General features: G+C 42.2%; 1 protein-coding gene across 1 annotated transcript; it reads left to right on the top strand.

Moving 5' to 3' along the window:
• The first annotated feature begins 750 nt into the window (after window positions 1-750).
• Window positions 751-23171, top strand: RCN2 (reticulocalbin 2). Its single transcript, XM_019533357.1, has 8 exons — window positions 751-839; window positions 889-1260; window positions 1487-1592; window positions 5493-5689; window positions 10122-10235; window positions 14943-15039; window positions 18433-18575; window positions 22154-23171. The coding sequence occupies exons 2-8, from the start codon at window positions 925-927 to the stop codon at window positions 22304-22306; spliced, it is 1146 nt and encodes a 381-aa protein (XP_019388902.1). The 5' UTR covers window positions 751-839; window positions 889-924; the 3' UTR covers window positions 22307-23171.
• Window positions 23172-27543: the final 4372 nt, after the last annotated feature.

Below are 27543 nucleotides of genomic sequence, written 5' to 3'. Positions count from 1 at the left end.
TTGGAATATCTCTGCCACTCACAGCTATCATCTACTCTGCACTTGAATTTTTTTTTTTTTTTTAAGGAAAATTTTTTGTGTTCCAAGCCAAGTCAACCCAATCAATTCCAAATCTGAGAGTCATTCATGAACCATACGTGGCCCTGCTACTGGCAAACATCCCCCACCCTCCTGGGGCTTCAGATGCTTCCAAATCCTTTGGCAGGATCCTACATGCAGGCTCAAGCCTGGAGGCTTGGGGCTTGGATGCTCCCAAGTTTCGCTTGCCCTCAACGGTATGGCTTCAGGAGCAAGGTAGGGAGGAGTTTCCCATTTCCATAAGTGGGTGTAGAGCCAAGATCTTCCCAGTGGAAGTGAAAGTGGGTGGCTGGGTATACATTACCTCACTCAAGGTACCTACCAAGAAAGTGGTTTTCCCCTGCAGCTAGGAAAACCACCTTCATGGTCATGGTGTTTCCCCTGCCAGGTAAGTTTTATACCTGTCCTATGTATGAGGCACTTTTTAGTGGAGCTTCATAGGTAAGCAGGCAAGTGGTTTCAAAGCACCAAGGAGGTTGCTGAAGGAAGGAGCTGGAGAACCCCGGAAGCCGTTGAATGCCGAGTCTGTCTGCTAAACGCTTCACCTCGGTGGGGATGGGGGTGGGATGGGGTGGAGGGCACCTTGCACTCCCTTAGCACCCCCCACCCCCAGGCAGTCAAGGGCAGAGTGCGGAGCTCCCAAGAAACCGGCCGCCTCGGGTCCGGGCAGCTTCACACTTGGAGAAGCGACACAGGAGTGGGCCTGAAGCAGGCGGAGAGGGGGTCGCCCCCCGGGGCACGGCCTCGCCACAGGCCGGCGCGGAGCCCTCGGGTCCGCAGAGGAGCTTCTGCTCGTGGCGGCCCAACGCGGGGGCAAGCTCAGGGGCGGGACAGCCGGCGGCCGCCATGGAACCGCTTGTCCCCACGCAGCCGCGCTTCGGGACCCGGGAGGCGACACAGCAGCGGCCGGGCCGAGCCGGGGGCGCCAGGCATCTCGATGGGCGGGAAGGCGGCGCTCAACCCCCGCCCCCGCCCTGCCAGTCACCCGGGGGCAGGTCTCCGCCTCCTGGCCCGGCAGCCAAGCCGAGCCGGGCCCCGGGTGCGATGCGGCCGCTGCTGGGGCTGGCGCTGGGCCTGGGGCTGGCGCTGCTGTGCGTGGCGGGCGCGGGGCCCAGCCAGCCGCACTACGCGGCCGGCGAGCACCGGGCCGACTACGACCGCGAAGCGCTGCTGGGCGGCGAGGTAAGGCCCGGCGCGGGCGGAGACTGCCGGGCCCGCCCCTGCTGCGGGGCGGGACTGCCGCGGGTGCGGGGGCTGGCCCGGCGCTGCGGGGCCTCCGGCCAGTCTTCTCCGGGGGCCGTTGCGAAAAGTATCGGGCGGGCCGGGTCCCGCTGGGCCTGTGCGAAGAGTCCCAGCATTACAGGACTGGCGCCCGGGCCTTGACCTTGCGCCTCCTGCCCCTCCACAGGAGGAAGCCGAGGACTATGCCAAGCTCAGCCCGGAGGAGCAGCAGAAGAGGCTGAGAGGCATCCTGAGGAAGATCGACCTGGACACAGACGGCTTCCTGACAGCGGGTAAGCACCGGCCTGGAGCTGGCAGGACCGCAAGCACACACCTCCCTCCCTCCACATCGGCACTTGGGTGCTTGCGGTAGCCCCTGTCCAGGCTCCGTGCCCTCACCAGCCAGAGGCTCAGGTGAATGCTCGCCTTCCCAATTCTTCACGGATGTGCCTGGCTTTGCTGCTGCACCAGTATCTGTAGCAGAGCAGAGGGGAACAGGCCCATCACATTCAGGGCTCCTTTCCTGCGGGCAAGTGTTAAAACGGGCAGTGTGATGTTCATCTCGCTCTGCCACTTGCAGAAAGCCCCGAGGAGCAGAAAAGGCAACGTGTGGATCTGGGTGCAGGAAAGAGGAAGGTGCCAGAAATGGAGGAAGAGGGACAGGTTTAGTTATTTTCTAACAGTCACACAGCTTTAGAGTGAGAGTTAATTTCACCCTTCTTCTTTTTCTTCCAGCAGTAGTAAGGGACACATAAAGCATTTGGCTAGAATCAATAATGAAAGATAGATGTCTTTACTGCTGGAATCCTCTCCATATAGCTTATATTTGCCCCGTTTAGTTTTTAGTTCTGAAGTCAATGGCTTCTGATCTTAAGACCTACTTGAATACATCCCCATAAGCTATAACTTATTCTTATATGACTGTATCTAATGTTACGTTTTATATCCTTCGTTTCATTCTACCCTGAAAAGCAACCAAAGTGTGGTCTGGCTTCAGTGCCAAAAATAAGTTATTACTTGTCACTGCCTCAGTAAACAAGCCAGGGGGCTTGTGAGTTAGAAATCTATTTCTTAAGTACCTTTTTTATAAAATTACTTGCTTGAGGCCATTTGTGTTACAACTATACAGACTTTTTGAAAGATCCGACTCACCCAAAACTTCTTCGTAAAACAAGCAGGCACCATCGCTCCACCAAGGACTTCATATGATGTCCCAAAATGTGAGGGCTGCAGTTAAAAACAGGGGGAATGGGAGAAATAAATAATCTAGAGCAGTAGTTCCCAACCCTTTTAGGCTGTGGACCAGAAGTGACCGCAGACTAGCATACTGCAGACCAGAAGTGACCAGCATACTGTGGACCAGCAGCCAGGGCTTGTGTAAAAAAAGGGTTGGCTGCCAGTCCACCATATGCTTGTCACTTGTGGACTTCCAGTCTGGCAGCCAACCCTCCTACGGACTGGCAGCCAAGCCTTCACGGTCTGGGGGTTGGGAACCTCTGATGTAGAGGGAAAAATATTATAGATACTTGCTAAAAGTCCTAGTTCCACAACTGAATTCACTTCCTGTACCTTCATGGAGTCCCTTTGAAGCAAATAAGTGAAGTTCTGGTGTAACTCAGATACTTGGGTTGGGGTCTAAGGCAAAGCCATTTGATGGTTGCCTCTTCTTCCCTTTCATAGTTGTCTTTACCTTCTCAGTTTCCATAGCAAAATGATTCATAGATTCAAAGACATTAGGGCTGGAAGGGACTTTGAAGATCATTTAGTCCAGCCTCCTGCCCCAGGGGCAGGAAGTTAGCTAGGGTCAAAGGATCCCAGCAAGATAAACATTCAATTCTTTCTTGAATGCGTCCAGAGTAGGTGCCTGCACCACTTCTGGAGAAAGTTTATACCAGGCCTCAGCGGCTCGAACAGTAAAGAAGTTTTTCCTTATGTCCAGCCTGAAACAGTCACAGAGGAGCTTATGACCCTTGGTCCTTGAATTCCCAATGCCACTTCCATTCACTATTCTAAGTAGAGCTGTACTTAAACATAATAATGTGGCTTAACTGCAGTTGCTATAGGAACATAAGTTTTCTATTTAAAGTTGGTGTTTTCATTTTTTTAACCCTAACTATATTAATGTGGCATTATGTCATGAATTGTCTCCAGGCTTACAGGGGACAAGGAAAGGAAAAATACTGACTACTTGCCTACCCCAAAACGAGTATAATAAGCGCACTTATGTTAGTGTTCATGAACATGCTTTATGTTGCAGGAATACCTCATCTAATAAACAGTTATTTACTAGGTATACAGGTATAGTATAGTATTTTAAAACTGTTTCACCGCTAACACTGGACACTAGCAAAGCTATGTAAAGAGAAAAGTGTAAAGGAAGAATTTTACACACATTAAAGTGTAAAAATGCCACTCTAACGGTCTCTTTTCTCACAAAGTGAAACTCAGGTTCTTAGTATGAAAATGCCTTCAGCCATAATTATAATGTTGCTTCTGTGGCACTTGCCTTTGGTTTTGGATACCTTGGCTCCTTGCAGATGTTTACAAAACAAAACAAAAAACCCAAACCTGTTCTTTACTGGAAGAAGCAGCGTGTTACTTTGACCCGGCTCTGCAGCATTTGTATAAATTGGGTGCTTCAGTGGGGCTTTTTGGTGCTTTTAGCTAAAGCTGATTCAATTGGCTATTAAATAAATGCCAAAAAAGCCCCACTAAAGTGCCTGATCTATACAGATATCAGGTGACCTGGATCTAGCTAAGGCATTGCCTCTCTTGGGTATGCAGTGCACTCAGTGCAGGAGCGTACCAAGTTTAAAGTAAAGCAAGAGGTTATTTATTTATTTATTTTAACATGTGTAAGCTGCCTTTATGAGCTACCTGCTGGTTTCAGTAGCAGTGCCAAGTTGGAGGTCAAGGCCAGAAGGAGTTGTGGTACATTATAATTGTTCAGGGCACTAATGTCACAACACCATTGCTGTTGAATGGCAATAGGTTTCGTATGCCTGGGTGGGTGGGTTCTGTGTGCACCAAATACTAGAAAGTAAAACAAGCCATGAAAGTGAAACCATATATACTTCTCATCAAGGACATCCATGAAGATTGGTTCACAACAGAACTTAACTCTTAAGAGCAATGCTTTTTTCATGGACTGACTTAATAGGATAAGACATGTATTCAGGTAGCAACTTCTTCAGCATACCAACTGTAATACTGGCTGCTGCAGTAATAAATTCTGCATTCAAAGCTTAATTAACAATTATATAATGCTGTGCTGCTCATGGGAGACACCATCTCATTCTTCCAACACTGCAGTGTTAATAGAAGTAAATAACAGAGACTTATTTTGGCATAAAAAACTGCCACAATTTTTTTTGCATCACAATGCAAATTGGTTGAATAAAAAGATGACGGTTTTACTTTGTCATTTTTCAGAGTAGCAGTACAGTGTAATGTCTGTCTAGGTGTTATGGAGTTTTGAAAACAGTATGATAACCTTGCCAGTTTTCTTTATAATTAGGTTGTTAAGACCATCAGTGTAAGAAGAAGAACTTGGCAACACTTGCTAATTTTGTCTGTTTGTTGTGTAATGGTGTGGTCTATGGAAATAATAGCTTGGAGCAGCTTTTAAGTTACAAGACCTGACTTCAGTGGAAGTCTTCTGTTTAATATACAACTTCAGCATATGACAATGGATTCATGTATTATATATTCCCATTTGTGACTTGATTTTCAAAAAGCAAAATATTTATGAATAATGTTTAAAATGGTGGAATCTACTTTTGCAAAAGCTATTTTAGAGTGCATATTTTGTGCCCATGCATTGTTCCCTATTATTTTAGCTCTAAAAACAATATAAAATGATCCTCATGAAGTCAGTTTTGAGCTGCTAATTAGTTGGGAAAGTACAACCATAAAAAAAGAATGTAGGATTTTAACTGTGTTTTGATTCTTGTGGTTAGCTGGCTTGGTTGGGTGTGAGAGCACAGGGAAAACCCAAAACAGAGAGTGGATTTGCATACTACACCTACTGCTTTTTTTTTTTAAAAAAAAAGTTAATGTTTTTATTTAATATGAAGAGATGCATGACATTTTTACACATTCCAAGACTTAAAGTTTAATTATTTAAACTTCTTTAATTGACAGAGAACAAGATATAATAATGGATTTAAATCTATTGTATGGAATTTTTACAGATGAGCTAAGTTCCTGGATCCAGAAATCTTTTACACATTATGTTATGCAAGAGGCTAAACAACACTTTGTTGTATATGATAAAGATGGGGATGGCTTGGTATCTTGGAAGGAGTACAATATTCAAATGTATGATCACCTAATCGATTTTGATGAGCACACTATGCTGGAGGATCAAGAAGAAGAATCTTTTCGACAGGTAACATAGCTCACAAATAGTTTTTACAAACTATTGACGAATGCAGTGATGTTGGTTTTGTTAATTATTTTATCCCATTGATGATTTAAAAACCAGTCTCAGTTTAGTTCCTTGGGATAATTGGGTAATTAAATTAATAAAATAGGTTGGTATTCTCAAAATGGATGAGGGGGTATTAACTAGGTGCTGGTTTATATCTTGAATTAGGAGTTGCTATCCTTTAAATTCTGGGATTATGAAAACACTTCACTAGTTAACAGTATCAAGTGCCCTATCCTAGCATTATGGTGATACATACTATAGAAATAATTAATAAAATTAGTTATATTAATATGCTATCCTGTAAACAGTTTCAAGTGAAAGTACTGCTGGAACAGAAATCACCGGGTAACTGTTGTAGGTAACTGTCATTTGATATATTTTATAACTACTATTGTTAAAGTAGTTTATCTGGTCTTGAATCAGAATTATTTCATTAAGGTTTTTTTATGTTAACTAAAATGACTGTATTTGTTGTATTGTAAGTTGGTCCTGCAGGGCACTGTGTGTAATGGCTTCAGTCAAGGTAGAGCACATTAAGCATAAAAGGAATTATTTCCTGAATATACCTATACTACCTCCTTACTTTGCTTTGTTTTTACTGGTAGAGAATGTAGTTCCTATTATACCCTTTCGCCAATTCATTTCTCCATAAAACAGCTAAACTGATGTTAAAAGTGTTGGGAACCTTACTACATAAAAGCTGTGGAAACTATCACTGCAATATGTTGATTACACTCACTGCCTAGAAATTAGCTAATTAAGGTGTAATATATGTTATCATTCACAGGCCTGTCTATGCTTTGGCTCCCAGTGTTACTGAGAAATCAGAAAAATTCCCAAGTCTAGACTAGGAGACTGGATCATACAACCTGTTATGGCCACGTGTTTATTTACTTTTGTGATTTTTGTCCCTATACCTGATCTGCCAAGTGTGGCCTTCTTCATTGATGCCTAAGTGGCTTACCTTTTGCTGTTCTTTGCCATGAATACCCTGTGCTGAACTCCCATAGTTGCTGGTCTCCCGTAGTTTTGATTACTACTACAGTTCTTCACACTAATAAGTATGCAGTTTCCCAACAAGGTCTGTTTTGCATCGTGGTGACATCCACAGGTCCAAGAAGAATGTAACATTATGTATGGCAAGCAGGAATAGATAGTCTCTGGTCTCAAGATCATGCAACTCAGACAACAAAAATGACAGGAGAAAGCAATATAACAAAAACAGAAAGCAATATAACAAAAACAGCTTGTAGATTTTGTTGGTGCCACCATTGAATTTCTGTATGGAGAGACTTAAAGGGCTTGTGTGTGTTCTTTCTTTAGTTATGAATGGGTTTTGTTATGGGACAATTAAGTGAATGGATAGGCAAGAGCAGGAGAGGAGTAGGAAGGTAAATGGAGGTAGGCAAGAGGAAGAGAAGGGAGAAGAAAAAGAGGATGAAATGGAGTGAGGCAGGGGTTTTCAACTTTTTTTACCAAGTGTATCCCAGGGAGCCAGACAGAATGACGACAGCCCGGGATGGTGGGCGGCAATGGCGGCTGCCATGTGTGAGCTTGCACTCCCAATGTCCGGCCAACACAGCGCCGGTGTGGACCACAGGGGGGCACTGCTGCCCTCACTTCCCCCTCGGCCCTGCTTCATGTGCCATCAGAAATTAACAGGTGCGCTGTGGAATTTTGCTGTGTAATGTGCTACAATAGGTATAAGGTTGGGGAACGCCTTAACAGGCGTGTCATGCAAAAAAAATTTACTGTAAGTGTGCTCTAAAGCTGTATGGCACCTTAACTGTGCAACTCCAATGCTCTGAAATATCATAAGAATGGCATTTTCGTAACAAAATAGTTTTTTGTTCAGTTTAGTTTGAATGTCAGCTTTACAAATAATCTGATTCTTAGCTTACCTTTAGCTATACAGTATAAAGCTATGAATTTCACATCTCCTAAGAAGAATTGGAATGAGACACTACAATCCATAAGGTTATCTTTTGGCAAAACTTAACCACAGTCCTGCTTTGGCCCTGTAAGGGGGTACTGTGTATTCCAAGATGCCATATCCTGAAGAGGAGGGATTCTAATAATTTTCAGCAATTACCATTTTTACTTAAATACAAAATGAGTTTGTTTTTCTCCCAATCATTAAGGGGGAAGGAGTAGCCCCTTGTCTTATGATTACATGCAAGGAAACCTTATTAAATACACTGTCTGTCATTAAACTGCTGCAAAAAGCAACATGTACTCCAGAATGGAAACCAACTATGCAGCTGATTAAAATGTAGCCAACACTGTGCGTGACTATAAAACACAGGACCTAAATTGGACAAACATACTAATAGGAACCTTTTCTTTGGTGGGTGGGGTTGCCCTTTTAAAAAAAAAAAGACAGTTGCTACACCAGCTGGCTGTGGGCCTAGAGGTATTGGAATACCAGGCACTTGGAGAGGCTGGGGCAAGCTCCAATACCCTCATCTGGTGCCAACAATGCTAAAGGGAACCTTTTTTTTTTTTGCCCTTAACAAAAACCAAACAAAAAACCAAACAGATGAGTGTTCCCTCCGGAGGGAACTGGCACTGGGTCTAGAGGTACTGCAGTACCAGGCAGGCATAGGGAGAGGCGAGAGCCTTGGACTCTTCTTGATCTTATCCAAAAGGCAAAGCTGCTGATGGGAACTCACCACAATGACAGGCTAGTGCAGCCCATGTAAATAAGGTATGGTTCCCCTCAGTGCCAGCTTTTCAGTTATCGGGAGCCACTGGATTGAATACAATTCTACTTTATTTTCATTCCTACAGCTGAGCTGTGCCTTTCTTTCCCATTTCCAATGATTCCTCTTTATTCACCAGCCTTCAGTGTCTGGCAAACATCACCAAATGGGGCTCCAAACAGTTCACCCAGAATCCTTCTGTTGCCCCCATCTCTCAGCCTATTGCATATGATAAGTGTGCACCCCCTGCTTCACGCGGTGAAGCTGAACCAGGTTGCCCTGCACCTCATCTGCATATCAATTTTTGGAGGATCCCAGGACTCGTGACAAAAACACCCAGTTCCAGTCATGACTGGGGGCGCTAATTAGCACATGGATGCTTTGTGGGAAGTATCTTGAGAGTGTGCATCCTGAGCAGTAGTGTCACTATGGCTTGAAATGCTGTTGAGTGTACTGGGGCTAAGCCCAGTAAACTACATGATAAATCATAAGCCTTTGTAGTTGTATCTGTCCATCTAAAAATAAATATTGTTGCAAAAAAAAATCATCGTCTTACCTGGCAGGGGAGATAACATGATGGTGATGGTCCAGGTGGGTTTACTGTACCTGGCAGGGTTGATCCTTTTCCTCCCAGTCTTGAATGACTTCGTGTAGTTGAGGGTGGAGACCTGTCCATTGTGTTGCAGGTAGGTACCCCTACAAGAGTCTACTATAACCTTCCAATGAGGCATCTCAGTTACACAATTTAAGGTAATGGGGGATTACTTTCTGGCTGTTTCCTCTTGCTCGCTCCTATGGCCTTTTGGCTAGGGGCATGCAAGACTTGGGGGCATCTAAACCCCAAGGCTTCAGGCTTGGGGCTTGCATGTAGTATGCCTCCCATGGATTTGAGAGTATCTGAAGCCCCAGTGACCTTGGAATCTCAAAAAATTATTTTTTTATGTTTTTAGTGGTGAGAAAGAGACCCCATGGTATTTGCTGTTCTTAAACCATTGTACATAAATGTTTGTGTAACCTCTTCTTGTCAACCTAGAGGAAATGCCGTAATGTTCCTAAGTAATTTATTCCATTATTTTACAGTTCTTACAGATAAGAATTTTTTCCTTTAATTTAGATTATATCTGCTTTGCTATAGTTTGAACAATAAGAAGAAGCTACATAAATAAATTAAAATCAAAAGCACTTCTTTTTACCTCTGAGTAAACAGTGGCAATATAGTCATAATAAGGGTTATGATGTATGTATGCTGGGTTTTTGGTTGTAGCCGTGTTGGTCTAAGGACATAGGCAGGTAAGTTTCTTTAAGTAAATGTGATATCGTTTATTAGACCAGCTGAGTATTTGTAAAAAAGTTTTTAGCAAGCTTTCAGGTGCAATCACCCTTCTTCAGGCATAGGGGGGTCTCTGGTTTGAGACTTCAAGGAAGTCCTTTGAGTCTCTGAGACTCCAGACCAGCAGAAACTCCGTATGCCTGAAGAAGGGTGATTGTGTCTGAAAGCTTGCTAAGAACTTCTTTCCATTAAAAAAAAAAAAAAAAAGAAGATATCATATTTACTCGAAGAACCTTGCCTGTCAACGTATGTATGCAACATACACTAACAATATGCATTGTAACTCTGTAAACCAACTACTTTAGATGTTGTTTTTCCTACCTCACTAAGTGGTCTAATCTATCTTAAAATGTGTAAGCTTCATTTAAAGGAGAAGAAGCGTTTTGAAAAAGCTGATAGAGATGACATTCCTGGTCTGAGTCTGGATGAATTTGTTGCTTTTGAGCACCCTGAAGAGGCCGAGTATATGACGGTAAGTCGTGGACAGGAGAAAAGCAAGGAAGTGGGGTGGAAATAATTTTGTTGCAAAGCTCATTAGTGATTCTCCGCCAGAGAATCCATGCAAGGTTAGCATTCTTAGGTGTGCAAACACTTACACAATTCACAAGTTAAACATAGACATTTCAAATAGGAATCCAAAAACATTGTGATGTGTTATGATCTTTCTATGAGCTTTGCAACAGAAGAATTGTTCTGTAATAAAAAAAAAAATGGAAAGCAAAGAATTGATACTGTACAAGAGATGTTTAGAATCTAAAAAATGTTGAGAACTGCCAACTTACTAACAAGAGATTTTGGGGGCTGATACCGATAGATTTTTAAGGAGGCATATCAGCTAATACCAATCTGATTTCTGATACAGGTGCATGCAGCTGTTAAGTCTGTTGTGGTGAAAGGGGAGGGAGAAGGGAAGCGGTATGAGGAATAAATCAACACCCCCTGTGGTGAGGGAGTGGGGCAGGGCAGGGCAGGCCGTGGGATGGAGCCACAGCTCCTCCTGGGGGGGGCGCAGCTCTTGCTGCTGCTTGCACTCCTGGTGCGCCCCAGATCTGTATGGGGACAGGCAGGGTGAGCTGTGCTGTGGGCTGGGACCGGTACTGGGGCAGTACTGAAGGGGGCTACAGGGGGGTTTGCAGCCACCCCAAAAATCACTGTAGCTGCCCCATAGCCCCCCTCCCAGCACCACCCCTGCCTGCCCCGGGCAGATCCGGGGCACATGTCTTCCCCCCATACCCACCTGGAAAAGTGGCGGGAGCCACCGAATGAGCAGGCAAGTTGCCAAATAAGCTGCACACAGTGCCAGGAGCCGCCCTCCACTTCCCATGGCCCCCAGACAAGCCACAGCACTGTCCCGCCCCCCCTGTCTGGATAGCACCTGCTCCAACCCCTGCCCCACCCCCTCCTCACCATAGGGGCCTTGATCTGCGCCCCCCACCCCTCCATTCCCACTTCCCTTCCACCACAACAGATTTACCAGCTGCACATAGCTCTCCAAGCTGCTGGGCTGTGCTCCTCACTGCCTATGTGCTGTGCTGCAGCTGGATGGATGCATGGGCCATTTATCAGCCAGGTTATTGGCCACATCATGCTGATTTCTAATATAGACAATTTTCTTTATATCGATGCCAATCCACTGTATCAGTGCACATCTAGCTACTATTCCTGTCTTGAGGAACAGTATATATGATATGCAGAACTTTACCTTCTTGCAGACATTACTTTACAAAATTGTTATAAAAAATAATAAGGATTCAAGCCTTGGGATTCAGGATTTGCTCGAATAGCTTAGTGGTGCTTTAAGCTGTTACACAAGAGCCCAGTTCACTTAAATATCTTGGACTCTTCTGTCAGGCTGGTAGTACTGTAGTAAAATGTTAAGCTTGAAGGAGAGTTACTTCTAGTTCAAAAAACGGTCCTAGTCAGAAAGACAGGTCTCAAACCTTTCCCATGCCAAAAGCTACTTCTTTGGTGGAGGAAGTTCCTAGCCTGCTAAAAGGGACATCTGACACTCAGATAAGTGCTCAGATTTGCTAGGTGAGATGAAGATATAAAATTCTTCATCTCTTTAAGGTGGTGTTTGCATGTGCAAACACAAGAAACTATTCCAGCTTATAGGCATCAATCAGTTTATGAAAAATTGTTCTAAGGTGACTTGTCAAACAACATTCTCAGTCTTAACATGGTTAGATTTTAGAGTCCATTATTTCAGACTGTCCCAACTGTGTTTATTCTGTAGCTGACTGGTATTTATGAATATATTGTATATATCTGTTGTTGAGTTCAGTAAACAGACTTTGAATGCTCAACCATATTCTGTTTTTGGTTGTGTGTTCCCATGGATTTGAAATAGGAGCCTGCTTTTGGTCAGCAGGAGCCATCGGAGGGTGGGAGAAAAGAAGCATGTTGTTGTTAACCAGTGTTTCTCAATTTGGTTGCTGCAGCATTCTGGAGTGCCTGGAGATCCTTTCAAGGGTGCCACACATTGTTACCACTATTTGGTATGCAAACATGGTGCACAAGATAAACCCAAAAATTTCAAATGGGAATTCATGGTGTTAAAAATATTGTAACTTGTTGTGATCTTACTTTAGTTCTTTGCAACAGAAGAAATGCTCTCTTATGTTTCTGTAAGCAAAAAATGAGAGAGAACTAAGCTGCCATTTTCAGAGGGATGCCTCAAGTTTAATAAGGGATGCCTTGGATCTAATGAGGGGTGCTTTGCATCTAGAAAGGTTGAGAACCACAGATATACATAATGTCTTTGTTCTCCTGTGAGGGTGCAGAGGGTACAGTGGACCCAAACACCATTTGATTACTTCTCACTGCTCAGAGCAGTGAAACTGATTTTCTCAGTGTCTGCATCTAAACATGCATTTTTCCCTAACTAATTGGTTGCGTTCACATTTAGTAATTGCTTGTTGGCAGATATTTTCAGCAGTTTTATTTTGAAGTTTGCTTATTTTCATTTGGACCTTTTTCCTGACCCTGGGACAGAGTAAAGAACATCCTAAGTTTCCCAGTTTTAGGTATTAACCCTCTTGTGAGTGGGCACTTCTAGTAAATTATGTGTATATAGGATGTCTCTTGTCACCCTGACAAGAAGTTCATGTTCCTAACAAGAAGTTCATGTTTGCAAACTTTACATCCTAATAAATGTGTGCTGTGCATGTCATCTTCTAAAAGGATCTTAGAAAGAAGTGAGGTGTGTTTGAAATGAATTTGTTGGACCATTCCAATTGGCTGCTTTAAGGCTGTAAGGATGCGTAATACTGGGACTCTGATTATGTCTTAAATTGAAGTAAGTTGCCTCCCAGCACTAAGGCCAGAGTGTCTAGAGCAGGGGTGGGCAATTATTTTGGCTGGAGAGCCATTTAAGTTTTGATGAGCTGTCAAGGGCCACACCCACAGTCTTTCAGAAGATACAATTTTAAGAAATTATAGACAAACAAATTGTATAGTAAAAATCAAACATCTACAATAACACATATCATTTAAAAATAATTCTTTTTCTAATTTATGGTTTGGGGGGGTTGTTTTGTATTTTTAGTAGTGTACATTAGAGGCAATTGCATTAATAGCTCAAAATAAAGTCTTACTGTTGTATATTGGGTACGTGTGGAGGGAGGGCTGCCCACACACTAGGTCCCAGGAGCTGGCCAGGGCATGGGGAGGCAGGGAGGATGGAGTAGAGGTGCGTGCAGCAGAGCTCACCCAAACAGTGCAGTGCAGATGTAGGTGTGGGAGCAGCCCCACTGGGAAGTGTGCATGGTAACTGGGGTTGCCTATGGGAAGGAGCATCGTGTGGGCTGCCCTGGGCAGGAGCAGGCAAGACTTGGCCCCATGTGGAGCACCATGGGGGCAGCCACAGGCCTAATGTAATCAATTGACAGGTACCTGCGCATAGGCCAGATCTGATCAATTGGTGGGCTGGATCCAGCCCGCAGACTATCTTTGCCCACCCCAATCTAGGGTTACAATGGCAGAGAGCAGATCCTTGCGGAGAGTAGTAGTGAGTACCATTGCTACCAGTCTCCTTTAGTGCTACTTGCTTCTGAACTAAATGTGCTAGTAGTGTGCTTGTACACCTGACAGTGTCACAATGTACACATGACAGAAATATCACTTTGCATGGCACCTTGTGTGGTGTGGCACATTACATGTGTGCCAGTTTTGCAGGGTTTAGATGAGTTTGCATCCTGATGTAGTTTAGTTTGCAGTGATGTGTTGCAGCTATTAGTCAGCTCATCCCCCAGCTGCAGGAGAGGTAGTCAGGCTCTTCAGCAGATACCTGCTGAAGACAGAATCAGCAAGGGGCATGATCCTCCTTTTTGGTTTTTTTTTGGCAGGGTCTGCCTGTGGCTAGTGGGTGAGCTTCTGTGGGCCAGATCCAGAATGGACATGATCTGGCATGCTGGCCCTCTCCCATGCTCTTGATCCAGCTGCAGAGCCATCCCACACTGGAAGTTGCAGTGATTAATTGTGCCACTGCTCCCCTGTACTGCCAAATTTCCAGACCTATGGGGAGCCCTTCCAGCTGAGTGACATGACCCCACAGGCCAGAGGTTGAGCAATACTGTTCTAATAGAACCTTTCAATTTTAGTACCCTGATGCTGCAGAGCCAGCCACACGAGGGAGCATAAAGCAAACTTTACATCAATATGTGCTGACCTGACTGCTGATATTCAGCAAACAAGGAATGATACAACTATGCAAGTGGGTATGCTGGCTTCAGCTGCACTGGAAAATAAAGTGCCACAAGCGGAATATGAAATAAGAAAGCTCTTTTAAAAAAGAAAAGATATAGGAGGCAACAGAGGAAGGAAATGTTAGCCAAGTGTCACTCTGCATATGGTTTTTTTTTTTTTATTTTGCAGGTATCTGTATAGTTTTGAAGCAAATTCCAGGATTCCAAATCCATGCATCCCTCTGGGATTTGATTACAGTAAAATTTGATTACTTAAAGTCAAATATGCAGTATGGAAATGAAGAATGGACTTTTTTCTGCTTCATTCTTGCACCACTTTACACAGAAGCAGAAGTCCTGGTTTGAAAGCAGTAATATATTCCATGTTCTCTCTTATTTTATTCCTTTAGACTTGTACTTTCACTTAAGTGAATACTGCTAAGTTTTGACCAACACCAACTAATGTTTGTTTTACATATATGTGCACCCAAAAGGAATTTGTCATTCAGGAGGCTTTAGAAGAACATGACAAAAATGGTGATGGATTTGTAAGTCTGGAAGAGTTTCTGGGTGACTACAGAAAAGATCCAAGTAAGTATAAGCGATGGAGGGACAGGGTGAAAAGAAGCTTTGAGTTTTCTGTAACATTTATGGTTTGAGAGGTTTTACACATAAAATCAAAGAAAACCTACACAAGTCTTTGGGTGGCCCTAACATACTTTTTTTGAAATCACAGGAGGAACGGAGCATAACTGAACATTTCTTTTCTCCCATATTTTCTGTATATATTTGTCAGTTGTTGGGATATAGCCCATTCCACTGTTTCCTTTTAATGGTATGAGAAAAGAACTATTGTTCCTGACACTGCAGGAAGATGAACTACATTCCTAGTTTCATGTTTCACTTGGCTCCAGTTCAATTTATTTGAACACAGCTTGGAAGCTAGTCAACAATAACTCAAGGTCAACCCTTGTTCCTTGATCTGTATCACCTGGGAAGACTGATGGCAGCCCTGGCTTCCACCAGTGTACAAGCCATCATTAAGGTTTAATGGTACATAACTGGGGGGGGAGGAGAGAATGGATGTTCACATACCAGACATTAAGACCCTATCCTTATCTGCTGCTGTGAGGGGTTGTCCTTCCCTAATCTTGCTTCCAGTTGTGGTGTTCTGTTTTCTGATAAATCACACTTAATGTGCAGTTGTGCTGGCTACCTGAGAGGTTGCAAGAACACAAACAGTTGAACTACTGGTCTCTGAGTTGCTGCAGGAAAGATGCAAAAAGACCTTCTGCCAATCTGTCAGTGTGGAGAAATTCTTTCCAGCCCCCAAAAGACAATGAGAATGATGTTCACCATTAGCTCCTGAAATCTATAACTACTTTAATGTGGTGAAGAAGATGAGAGTTCCTGGATGCAGAGCAGTGGTGCAAGTGAAAGGAAAGATTTGACTTATAAGGAAATGTGGGGTAATGAGTTACTTTTTGCTTCCCTTCCATCCAGCGCAGCACCTAGGGATTTTTCTCTCTAGTTCCCCTTCCTCAAGTCAGCAAAGAAGGGTTGGGGCTGCAGACAGTCCTTAAAGGGTTTTCTTTTTCTTGCAGACCTTGATAGAGCCTTCTCCCCCTCTAAGACTGTGGGGGACAAGTAGAATATCTGATGCTTCCACAGAGTAAAAGGGAAGAGAAACATGAGATTTGAAAATCAAATCTTGGCAGCTGGGACTTGAAAGCAGCTCTAAAACGTATAACTGCTACTTGAACTCTTAAGGGTTAGTTTTCACATAGAGGATGTCCCTGAATATTCAGAAAAACTGATTGATACGAACTAGAGGGAAGGGGACTGTTTGATAATTACAGCCTGCCCCAGACAAGAGTTGATTTCTGTAGCATCCCACTACAATGCAAGTTTGACAGTGGCAGCAAAGGTTGGAGAATTCCAACAAGATCATATTTGGATGGAGATATCTTTGTTAATGAAGAACAAAAGACCTTGCTTTCTTTACAAGAGAAACAGTTGTTTCTAAAGAGAGATTTTTGTTTTTAATCAGTCTTCTGTGTGATGTGAGCTAGTTTTTTGTGGTTTTTTTTTTTTTTCTTTTTTACACATTCCATATGCTTCAGGATGTCTCAATCTGAGTTAATCCTTCAGAGTAATGTTTTCAGTAGGAAAAACTGGCTTGACAAACAACTACTTAAACTATTGAAGAGGCAGAGAAGAGTAATTGTAGTTGGGGATGTGAATGGTTAAACAATTAAATGGCCACATATTGATAACCGGTGATACCTTACTGGTTATCATTTAACATGGAGTGAGAGAAGGTGTGGCGGGGAGAAGGGAAACAGCGCCATGCCTCTGGAGGCAGAAGAGCAGGCAGGAGTGAGGGAGGCGAGACTAGTACCTAGTGCAGTGGGGGAGCTGCATGGGACCTATCCTTGCGGCAGTGCAACCCCAGCCCCTTCCCCACCATCCACCCTAAGGTGCATGTGCACCTATTGCCAGCAACAAGCTGGGCCAGGGCTCTACAGAGCCCAGTGCAGCCACTTGCAGCCTGCCACAGCTGGCCTGGCCTCTCAGCAGGCCCCTGCCACCGAGCCCAGGCTGTTCGTGGAAGGGAGCCTGCAAGCAGCTGCACTTGGGTCTGCAGAGCCCTGGTCCAGCTCTTTACCATTAGCAGGTGCACATGTGCCTCTGGGTAGACAGCTTGAAAGGGGCCAGGGCTCCACTGCCACAGGAAGGATAGGGCTTCTCTCGGCTCCCCTGCCATCCACCAAGAGGTGTGCTCACACCTTCCACTGGCAATGAGCTGGGTTGGGGTTCTTCAGACCTCCATGAAGCTGCTTGCAGCCCTGGCCCCCAGGCAGCTTTGTGCTGGTGGCAGCAGCAGGCAAGGGGCTTTCCTAGCTCATTGCTGCTTCCTGTGGCTTCACAGGGACTGTGGTGGGGGCTCCATTGCCACCTGTAGCCAGCTCTAGTCCCTAGGCACCTGTGCACTGGTGGCAGCAGCAGGCAAGGGGCTTTCCCAGCCTGCATCTGCTGCTGACACACAACTGGCTGGGGGCTGGGACCAGCTGCAGGCAGCAGCAGTGGACCCCACCACAGCCCCACAAAGCCACAGGCAGCAGCAGCAGTTCAGCATCTGGAAAATGAGCGAGTACAGGTGGGAGCCAGTTCCCAGTAGATGCACATTATCAGTTAACCATTTAACCGATCAAATTGGGGGATTTTAAATAGGTACTTAATTGTTATTTACATCCCTAATTGTACTGGAGTTAGCTTTCAGGCAGAAGTGGAATGGCTAAGTTGATAATACAGTAGAACCCCGTTTTACGTGTATTTGACTTACCTGTGTCTTGCATTTACACAAATGAATATTAACACCCAAGCAGAGATGCACAGACTGAGTCAGACAGAGTTACACACAGCTTAGGTTCCCAAGCAGCGTTCTGGAAGCTCACTCAGTCTGTGTCACCATTGTAACAGCATATGTTTACAATGTTTTGTAACGTAATAAATAAAGTATTAGTTGAAAAAGGTTTTATTTTGGTACCTTTGGTGTCATAAATGTGAGGTCTAAGGAACACAACCCCTCACTTTTCTGTTACTTCCTATGGGAAAATTCACCTCAAGTCACATAAATTCGACATACGCAAAGTTTCTCAGGAATGTAATATATGTGTAAGTCATGAGTCTACTGTAGCCCTTAATTTTTACTCTTTCTGATTATTTTTTTTATGTCATGCTTTAATGTAGCCTCTGCTTGTCTTCATCCATAGGAATTTTGGGCAGCTGTGGTAAGAATGGTCTGTAATACTTGCCTTAGTCTAACAGAATAGGTGTCTTTTGTTTATTTGGGATGGGTTGTTTTGTTTTTGTATTTTATTTCTTCAGTTGACACTTCCTAAATTTAAATCTAGTCATATTTCTATTAGGGGAAAAATGAACACCCATGTTGCAAAGGTTTTGATTTTGTCAATACTCTAGCAGCAAAAGAAGATCCTGAATGGATACTCGTTGAGAAGGATCGATTTGTGAATGACTATGACAAAGATAATGATGGAAAACTCAACCCTCAGGAACTGCTGACTTGGGTAGTACCTAATAATCAGGGTATTGCTGAAGAGGAGGTATGCATTTTCAGTTCATGGCTACTGTGTAGACTTGATAGAACTCAACTAAAAATTATGGACTACTATAACGTGACCATATACGTATTCATCCAAATACACATTCATCCTATTTAGTCTATCAAAAAACTGGTAATACAGCTTGGTAAGCAATGAAATCACTTAATAGATCTTTCCATAACTTTTTCTAAAAGCTCTTGGGTTTCAATTTAAAATTTGCATGTCACATAGTGCAGCAGTTGGAATTCTTATGAACTATTTGAATGTTGGTCAAAGCACAAAAATCATACAGTTACATTCTTCAAGGTAAATAAGTCTGTTGAGCTTGATGGACAGATACAGTGCTGTAAGCAAATTGTTATAATTATAAAGTAAGAGGGATAAAATGAACCAATGAAATAGACTAATCAGAGTCTATTACATGCTTGCAGCTGATAGAATTTCATTAGATCTTTTGACAACAGAAATTTGTTACCCTTCATGTAGCTGCATAAATTGCAACCATTTAGATCTTGGCTAAGCAAAGAAACTAGTATTTGCATAAATCAAAACAGGATCCAAATATTCCATAATCTAAAGACCAGTAATGCAAAATTAAAATAAATCCATTGATTCTGACATTATGCCATACCACCTATTTTTTAATAGATTTTTCTTGGCTGTTTTTTCCCCCTCTCCTGCTTCCTAGCAGACAACTGAAGTCTCTTCTCTACTTTTTGATTTCCTCCTCCCCTCAGTGGAAAAAATAGAAAAATAATGCTATTGCTGAGTACAGTAGACAGTTTCTCCCTCTCTGCTAGGAATTATCTGGTAATTGGTATGAAGTGACTTCCTTTGAATACATTGCAAGGAAGAATATGCCTCACTTCTACACTTAAGTCACCTACTGTTCCCACTTTAAGAGCACACAACTTGTGCCAGAAAGCTGAGTTACCTTTTAACATTTTTGTTATACTGACATCAGCAAAAAAGCTGAAAAGCAGGACCCAACATTGGCTCTCCAAATGTCAAGTCTTTATGAGGTTAAGTTGCAGAATGATACCTTTCTTATATATGAGCCCACTGAATCTTTGCTAGCAAGGTATCCCAGCCTTCTGATATTTCTACCATTGAACTGACTTTATAAGCCACTCCCATTCTTAGTTTAAGATAGTATGGTTCTTGCTAAATAACTGTTTTTGCCTCTTTCTCTATGCTTTCCTTAAGCCCTGCATTATCCTGTAATGTTTCAATAATTTTTTGATTGTTCCCTTGAATTTTAGGCAATAAATCAAATAATTTTACAAGGCCATATCATTGTGCAGGCTGTCTTCTGACAGATTTCATTCACTTTTTTCCATAGTGATGTTTGTTAAAAAGCACTTTGTGGTGCTTTTCCACAATGAAGGGTTTGCTGAGAGCCTACATGCTGAAGGAAAAAGTGATGTTAACTTGGACATTGGATGCTTGGAAGTTGTCAAAATTAACCTACAAACACTACAAGTGACTTCTTTTGTCTGTTGCTTGAGCACTAAATTACCCCAAAAAAACCTCTCATTTAATTTCCCTAGGGTAATTGCTCAATTGACCAGCACATCTAGAGACTGGTATGCATTTACCAGAACTTGCCTTCAGTATTGTAAGACTTTGCCTCTAAAAAGTGTGGTGGTCTTAATTTTTTTTTTAATTTTTGTTCATTGACCTTAGTAGCTATCATTTTCTTAAATCTTGTTAGGGGTATATTTAAAGTACACAGAATGATTTAAGTCATGTTGAGACAAACCAAGAAATGCAGACATATTTACAACACTTCTCCAGTCAGGTGTTACAGCAAATGTGGATATTCTTCATAATAATAATCCAGTATGAAGTAATACTCCAGTATTTATCCCAAGAAAAGAATAGATATGACATTTCCAAAAAGATCAAAGTGCAAGAAAAATGCTGTATCAGCTTATAATTATTTGTCTTTAAGTCACAAAATGAAATGCTGCTTAGCAGAACTAGTGTTCCTTTAATGAGAGATGCTTAATAATCTACTGTAAGATATGCACCTAGTGTCATTTTGGTACTGCTGAACTTACTCGTAGCTTACTATTTAAGTGAAAGAGGATCATTATCATAAGTGGCCTGAGCAATATCTGATGCACTTGCTGAGGATGTGGCTTGTGTTTTCAATTATAGCGTGACCATTTAAAGCACTTTCCGATGAGCGTGCGCTCTGTAGAAGAAAAAGGACATGCTGAAAAGTTTTAATGTAATAGCTGAATCTGGTCATCATATTTCAAAGTTCAGAAGGTTGTAGAGCTTTTAGAACTTTTTGTTGATCATTAATACAGAAAGATATCCTACAGAATATAGAATAAAGACTATCCGGTTTCAGATCTGTACCTGTATCTCTTTAAAGTACACAGTTAATTTAAAATGCCTATGGCTGGAGAGATGAGTCTTAAAAATGTAAGTTTACTTCCTGTGTTTTGGCTTTAAACAGAATCTCTTGTTTTGGTCAAAATTTATTAAAGAAAATATGCAAATGTGAGGGCCACTAACATTAGCTTTTAGCATTAAGGATTTTCAACGCTAAAAGCAGGTGACCTAAAAAGATACGTTCTGTAGATGAGAGCTGTAACAAATTTATTTTGGTAGACATGTGACATACTGACCAAATAATTAAACTTCCTGTGCAAGAGGAAGTTTATTAAGAGTGTACATAGCTGAGGCCCAGAGCAGTTCAAATCCTGGATGAGACCTCACACAAAGGCTGCTATTTTGGCCAGCAAGCAGGAAAATGAACCAGAGGCCTTTAGAATAAAGGCTGCTTGCCAACATTAAAAAATAAATAAATAAAGCAGTGCTTTACTTTAAACTTGGCACGCTCCCACACTGAATCCAGCACATGCCCATAAGTAGCATGTTAGTTGGACCTGGCTTGCCTGATGTCTGTGCAGCTCCGGTGCTTTAGTGGGGCTTTTTGGGCACTTTTATCTAATAGGTGAGTGAATTGGCTTTAGCTAAAAGCACTAAGAAGCCCCGCTGAAGCACCTGATATATACAGACACTGCAGAGCCGGGTCGAAGTAACGCACACTGCTGCTTTTCGTATAGCGCGTTTGTTTGTTTTTGGGCTTTTATTTTTTTTTTTAAATCTGCAAGCAGCCAAAAAGTACAGGTACCATGTAGCCTAAGCTAAAGAACCAGGCTGTAGCTGGGAGATCGGAACAACTTGTGTGTCCCTTTGTGGGCTGGATGCAGAAGGGATGCCTAGTGCACACAAGCACTTTGCTTAGATTTATTCATTCATTCTTTCACTGTTTGCTGAGAAATGTCTTCTGCTGTCCTAACAAAGCTAGTGCTTGAGCCTGTTTGATGTCAGTCATGTGCTATAGAATTGATGGATTTTGGAAATACAGCACTAACTTTATTTCAAACCAGAAAGGAGGAAAACAGAATTTGAGAAAATAAGCCCATATAAAATCTTAATTAGTGAATTAAGTGACAGTGTAATGGCAGGAATTTGACAAGACTGTGCCAAAGAGCATATTCACATATGTTAGTGTTTATTTACTGTATAAAACACACTTGTTCCATTTATTTTTAAAGGCAGTTCATCTAATAGAAGAAATGGATTTGAATGATGATAAAAAGCTCTCAGAGGCAGAGATTCTTGAGAACCAGGACTTGTTTCTTACCAGCGAAGCCACAGATTATGGCAGGCAGCTTCATGATGAACGTTTCTACCATGAAGAACTTTAGTTTATTCATCTGTGATCTGTTTGCCTTCTTTCTGTCCCTCAAAAGAGCTTTCCTTAAGAATGCTCAATGTTAAGATATACTATAAGCTTTACTTTGTGTGATTATAATATACTAATGTTTGCGTAGATATTTTGCATTCTAAATTTACTGAAATGCTCTCACACTTCCTTGTCCTTTTTTCAGCCTTCAAAACTAATATTTACAATATTTATTTCTCTATTTCCAGTATTATTTGTTTCATATTTTTTGAAAACATTCCTAGAATCTATATGCTTGGGACTTGTATAGTGAAGAATTGTGCAATGGTACTTGAAGAATGAAGAATCTAATTGGATTCTGAAAAAAGCAAAATGTGTGTGTAATAAGTGAGAGAGTTACCAATAATGTAGTTTAGTTTATTTAAGCAGTATAGTGTTTTTCTGAATATGGAGAATAAGAGCAATGTTTAAATTTAGTATTTAAGTATGATATCTTATCACCTTTGGTGGAACATTCAGAAAGCTTAGTACCTCAATTGTTTAAGAGGTTTCATCTTATTTTTACATGGTTTCTATAAAAGGTTTTATTGCGATTTATAAAACCTGATATTTTTGAATCTATACAGGCACAGTAATTTTTAATGTATAATTCTACAACATTAGAGGTATGTAATGGTATTTTACATGGTTAAGACTCTTAATTTGTTGAATTAAAATGTTCAGTGCTATATCTTTTTATTTTTATGTTTATTCCTAGTCTTAGGCCACCCAAAGCAATTACTGTAGACTGAACTGGAAATGGCACTATATCTATAAAGGGATAATGTGATAGGTGTCCTATCTAGTCTAGTGCTAAAGTCTGTCTATTAAATTTAAAGAAGAATGGAGTATTTTGTGGGTTACAGTACACCAAATGCTGGTCCATTCTTCAATTCTATGTCAGTTATGAAACACTTGAAATGATGATAATAGTAGAAATAGGAGAGTATATGTAACCTTCTAAACCAGTGGTCTCCACCCTGTTTGTGGTGAAGATCACTTTTTGTAAGTAAAAGGCACCCCAGGATCTACTGCCCTGCCCTGCCCTCCTGACAAGCTGCCCGGGCTCTGACCCCACTTGCCCAGCCCCGCCCAGGCAGCAAGGGGGCATGGCTCAGCCCAGTCATGTGCGTCCTGCCGCTCTCAGTCTATGGGATAGACTGTCAGAGGCTCCACAATCAACCAATCAATCAAGTTTGACTGGTTAGTGACTACTGTTCTAAACAGTAGAGCTCTGAGCCATTCCTGAGATCAGGCAACATTCTTAGGCATTAATACATTGAACATGACACAATGGAAGATACAAGAATTGCTAATCAAGAACATTTAACACTTTTTCTGAACAAAGCCTGATATTTGTGGAATGTTGGAAATATATTTTTTTAAAATGGAATGTGGATGAAATGGATTGTGCATAACACACTGACTCTACAATAATAACACCACATTGTTTTAGGTGACCTAATAGCTTGGGTAAAATAGAACAAGGATGCTCAAATAATAGTACTTGTTGAGTAAGTGCTAATTTGAAATGGAAATGAAAGAATAAGTGCTAAAATGCTACATACTACCATTCCTTCTCTCTCTTACAAATAGAATACTATACAATCCTGCATCCTTTAGAAAGTCATTTACACTTATTTGAATGCATTTTCAATACTTTTTGAAAGAGAGAGCATCTAAGATGTATTAGAGAAGCAATGCCTAGGAACTGCACCCTTGGTATACTTTACCCAGTGATTTGTCTTTTCTCTGCAGTCATCTCTTCTGAATTACAGAGTAAAAATGTACACAGTTGCTTAGGCTGCAAACAGACGTCACTTTTGCACCACCATAAACATTTTTATGGTGCCACAGAGCAAAAACAAACAGACATCCATGCCCTTTATTGTGTCACAGATGCCCAAATTTGTGGCCATGAACAAAAAGGTTGTATTAATTTGTGCTGCTATCTTGTAGCAGGTGTCTGTGTATTTTATGATGGGAGAAGGCAGACAGCATAGAGTTGCAGGAACCCTGTAGAGGAATTCCAGGGGTGCCCTTCTGTGTTGGGAGAGGGGCATGGAGAAAACTTTACGGCCTTAGCTCTCTATTCACTAGCTGGAAAGTATCACTGAAACCAGCAAGAGTATAGAAAGGTTATAGCAATCCTAATGAAATACCAAGCTCAAAGCATAGAAGCCATATATTTCACTGTCTGTGCAAGAGGACCAATATCTTGCAACTCATTTTAACCTTTTTGTAAGCTAATAACTTTAGACAGTATTGGTTCTACTGCTGCCCCAAGCCAGGTTTGAAAAGTGTAGTGCTTCAGGATTTTCAACCAATAAAATAATTTTACGAGCAACAAAAAGCAAACTATGTAATTATGATGAAATGGGTAATTCAGAAATGCAAGACTCAGACAGTCATTAATGGGTTGGCATCCAGTCGACAGTTTTAATTCCTTTTTCTATAACGTGGAGAACATTCTTGCAGACTTTTATTTTTCTAATATGCTTGTTAAAGTTGGGCTTTATTCATTAGGACTGAACTGCTAATATCACTTTGTCTCAAATTAATCCATTTTCCATTAGTCTGATCAGAGTTATGCCCCTATAGTTCCTCTTAACAATTAAGCTTAATGTGAGAAGGAATTGTCCTACATGGTGATCTACAAATACAATTCAGCCATGATTATCCAAATATCCAGGGATAGGAGGGAAGACACTGGTTGAACAAGTGAGAACATTTTCAGTGCCATTAATATTTGAAGGAATATGACACTGTTTCACTTGATGGCATGTTAGATAATCATTACTGAGAAGAGAAAACTGGAAGAATGGAACAAAATTGTATGTCTTAAGTAAAGAAACTCTACATTACTAGTTCAGGTACCATTCATGGTTGGCTTCTAGTTTTAGTCAAAAAGCACAGACACTTGGAATTATAAAAGCATTTTTTCCTGTAGTAAAGATTGCATTCCTTATTTTGTTTATGGCTCTTGCAACTAAGAGTGATACATTTTGCAGTATAATGAGGCAAAAGGTTCCACTTTAGTTGTTCACCAGTAACCACTGTTTGGGTAACAACTTGAAAGAACGAAAAATTCACATTAAGTTTTAGGATCTAGACTACTTGGTAGAATACAATTTTGCACAAAGCTGTTACAGAAATGCCTACACAGTCAGTTGGGTGGCAAATTGACCAGATGGTTGCACCCAGAGTGGTGGTGGACGTGTCATTTTCGACCTGGAGGGATGTGGGCAGTGGAGTCCCCCAGGGCTCAGTCCTGGGGCCTGTACTGTTCAACATCTTTATCAGCGATCTGGATGTGGATGTGGATGTGGATGTGGAAAGCAAGCTGTCCAAATTCACTGACGACACCAAGATGTGGGGCAAGGTGGGCACAATGGAGGGGAGGGACAGAATCTAGCTAGATCTAGAAAAATTACAGAGGTAGGTGGATGAGAATAGGATGGAATTCAACACAGAGAAGTGCAAGGTGCTGCATCTAGGGAGAAAGAGCCAGGAACACACCTATAGGCTGGGGAAACACCCTTCTTGTCAATACAGTGGCAGAAAGGGATCTTGGAGTCATTGTTGACTCTAGGATGAAGATGAGCCGCCAGTGCAAGGAAGCGGTCAGTAAGGCTAACTGCACCTTGTCATGCATCTACAAGCAGGTCCAGGCAAGTGATCCTCCCCATCTATGCGGCATTGGTCGGGCCACAGTTGGAGTACTGCATCCAGTTCTGGGTGCCACACTTCAAGAGGGATGTGGCTAGCATTAAGAGGGTCCAGAGGAGGGCCTCTCGCATGGTCCAGGGGCAGTGGAGCAGGCCCTGTGAAGAGAGACTAAAGGGCCTGAACCTATTCAGCCACCACAAGAGAAGGCTGAGAGGGGATCTGGTGGCCATTTACAAACTCACCAGGGAGGATCAGTGGGATTGGGGGAGGTACCACCTAGGGTTACTAGGAATAACAGCCACAAATGGTTAGAGAGAAGGTTCAGGCTGGACATCAGGAGACATTACGGTTAGGGCTGCCAGGCTCTGGAATAGACTCCCAAGTGAGGTGGTACTCTCTCCTACCTTGGGGGTCTTCAAGAGGAGGCTGGATGGATATTTGGCTGGGGTGATATGATCCCAGCACCTGTTCCTGCCCCAGGCAGGGGGTTGGACCTGGTGATCTGTTTAGCTCCCTTCTGACCCTAAGTACTATGATACCATGAAAACATTGAAAAACCTGAAAACTCACTTCTTTGGCTCTTCAAAGTTTCAAAAGAATAAGTCTTTCGTAGCTTATTTTACTGTTTCTCCCTGTTTTCAGCCATTCAAGCCAAAAAGTTTCAAGTTTAAACTTAAGGACTAACATTTTCCTATTTTTTCCCAAATGGCTAAACTTTAACACAAGTCAAATCAGGTCTTGGAAATTAGTTTTAGATAGTAATTTGCTTTGCTAAAAGCTCAGCTCAAGTCACATGGCATTCCTGCATAACCTTGGAAGTATCAGGCCATGCTCCATGAAATCTGCATAAGTTCTCCATGTAGAAGGCAAAGGACCAATCGAAGTCCCAGGCCTACATTCATTATTTTCATAGCAGGAAAAAGTCTGTCTGATTTTCAGCCAAAACAGCTATGTAAACAAAGCCAGCCTCAGAAATCCTGATTTTTTACTTCAGTAGGCATAGGCTAATCAATGTAAAAAATGCATAGCGTTTCCAGCATAAGTTAATGCCCCCCCACACCTTCACCTCAATATGTCATTTCACCAAGGATCCCTGCAGCTGCCAAATTATAAGATGCATGTGTTTGCAGACAACATATTCAGAATAGATATCAAGGACTGCACTGTCTGCCCTGACAAACCCGGAATTGCTTCTGGTCCACTTTGAGGTCTGCTGCTGAGCGTGCTGGGGAGCCCCCTTGTGCTCCTGTGGGATGCTGCATCTGCCCCATAGGGCTTTGCACAGCCCTAATATATATATTTGAGATAGATAGATAGTGTGTGCTCCCTATGACACATCTTTGTGCTCATTATATATATCACTATTATCATTATAATGATTATATATATAATGAGCACAAAGATGTGTCCTAGTGTATAAAATATTTGACTGGGACTTGTGGGTCTGGTTTTATTCTTGGCTCTGATACTACCCACTGGATGCCTCTTTCTGCCTTTATTTCCATCTTACAAAAGCAGGAACTATGACACTGCCTCCTTTGCAAACTGCTT

The sequence above is a fragment of the Crocodylus porosus genome, unplaced genomic scaffold (genome assembly GCF_001723895.1).
Source record: "Crocodylus porosus isolate Cpor-Errol unplaced genomic scaffold, CroPor_comp1, whole genome shotgun sequence".
Lineage (NCBI taxonomy): Eukaryota > Metazoa > Chordata > Crocodylia > Crocodylidae > Crocodylus > Crocodylus porosus.
This window is presented reverse-complemented; position numbering and strand designations above follow the sequence as displayed.

What these genes read in the sequence shown, in the direction of transcription:
- RCN2 (XM_019533357.1), top strand. Translation starts at nt 925, where the DNA reads ATGGAACCGCTTGTCCCCACGCAGCCGCGCTTCGGGACCCGGGAGGCG. An exon ending in TGACTACAGAAAAGATCCAA is followed by an intron (nt 15,040 to 18,432) that starts GTAAGTATAAGC and finishes TCAATACTCTAG; the next exon opens with CAGCAAAAGAAGATCCTGAA. An exon ending in AGGGTATTGCTGAAGAGGAG is followed by an intron (nt 18,576 to 22,153) that starts GTATGCATTTTC and finishes TTATTTTTAAAG; the next exon opens with GCAGTTCATCTAATAGAAGA.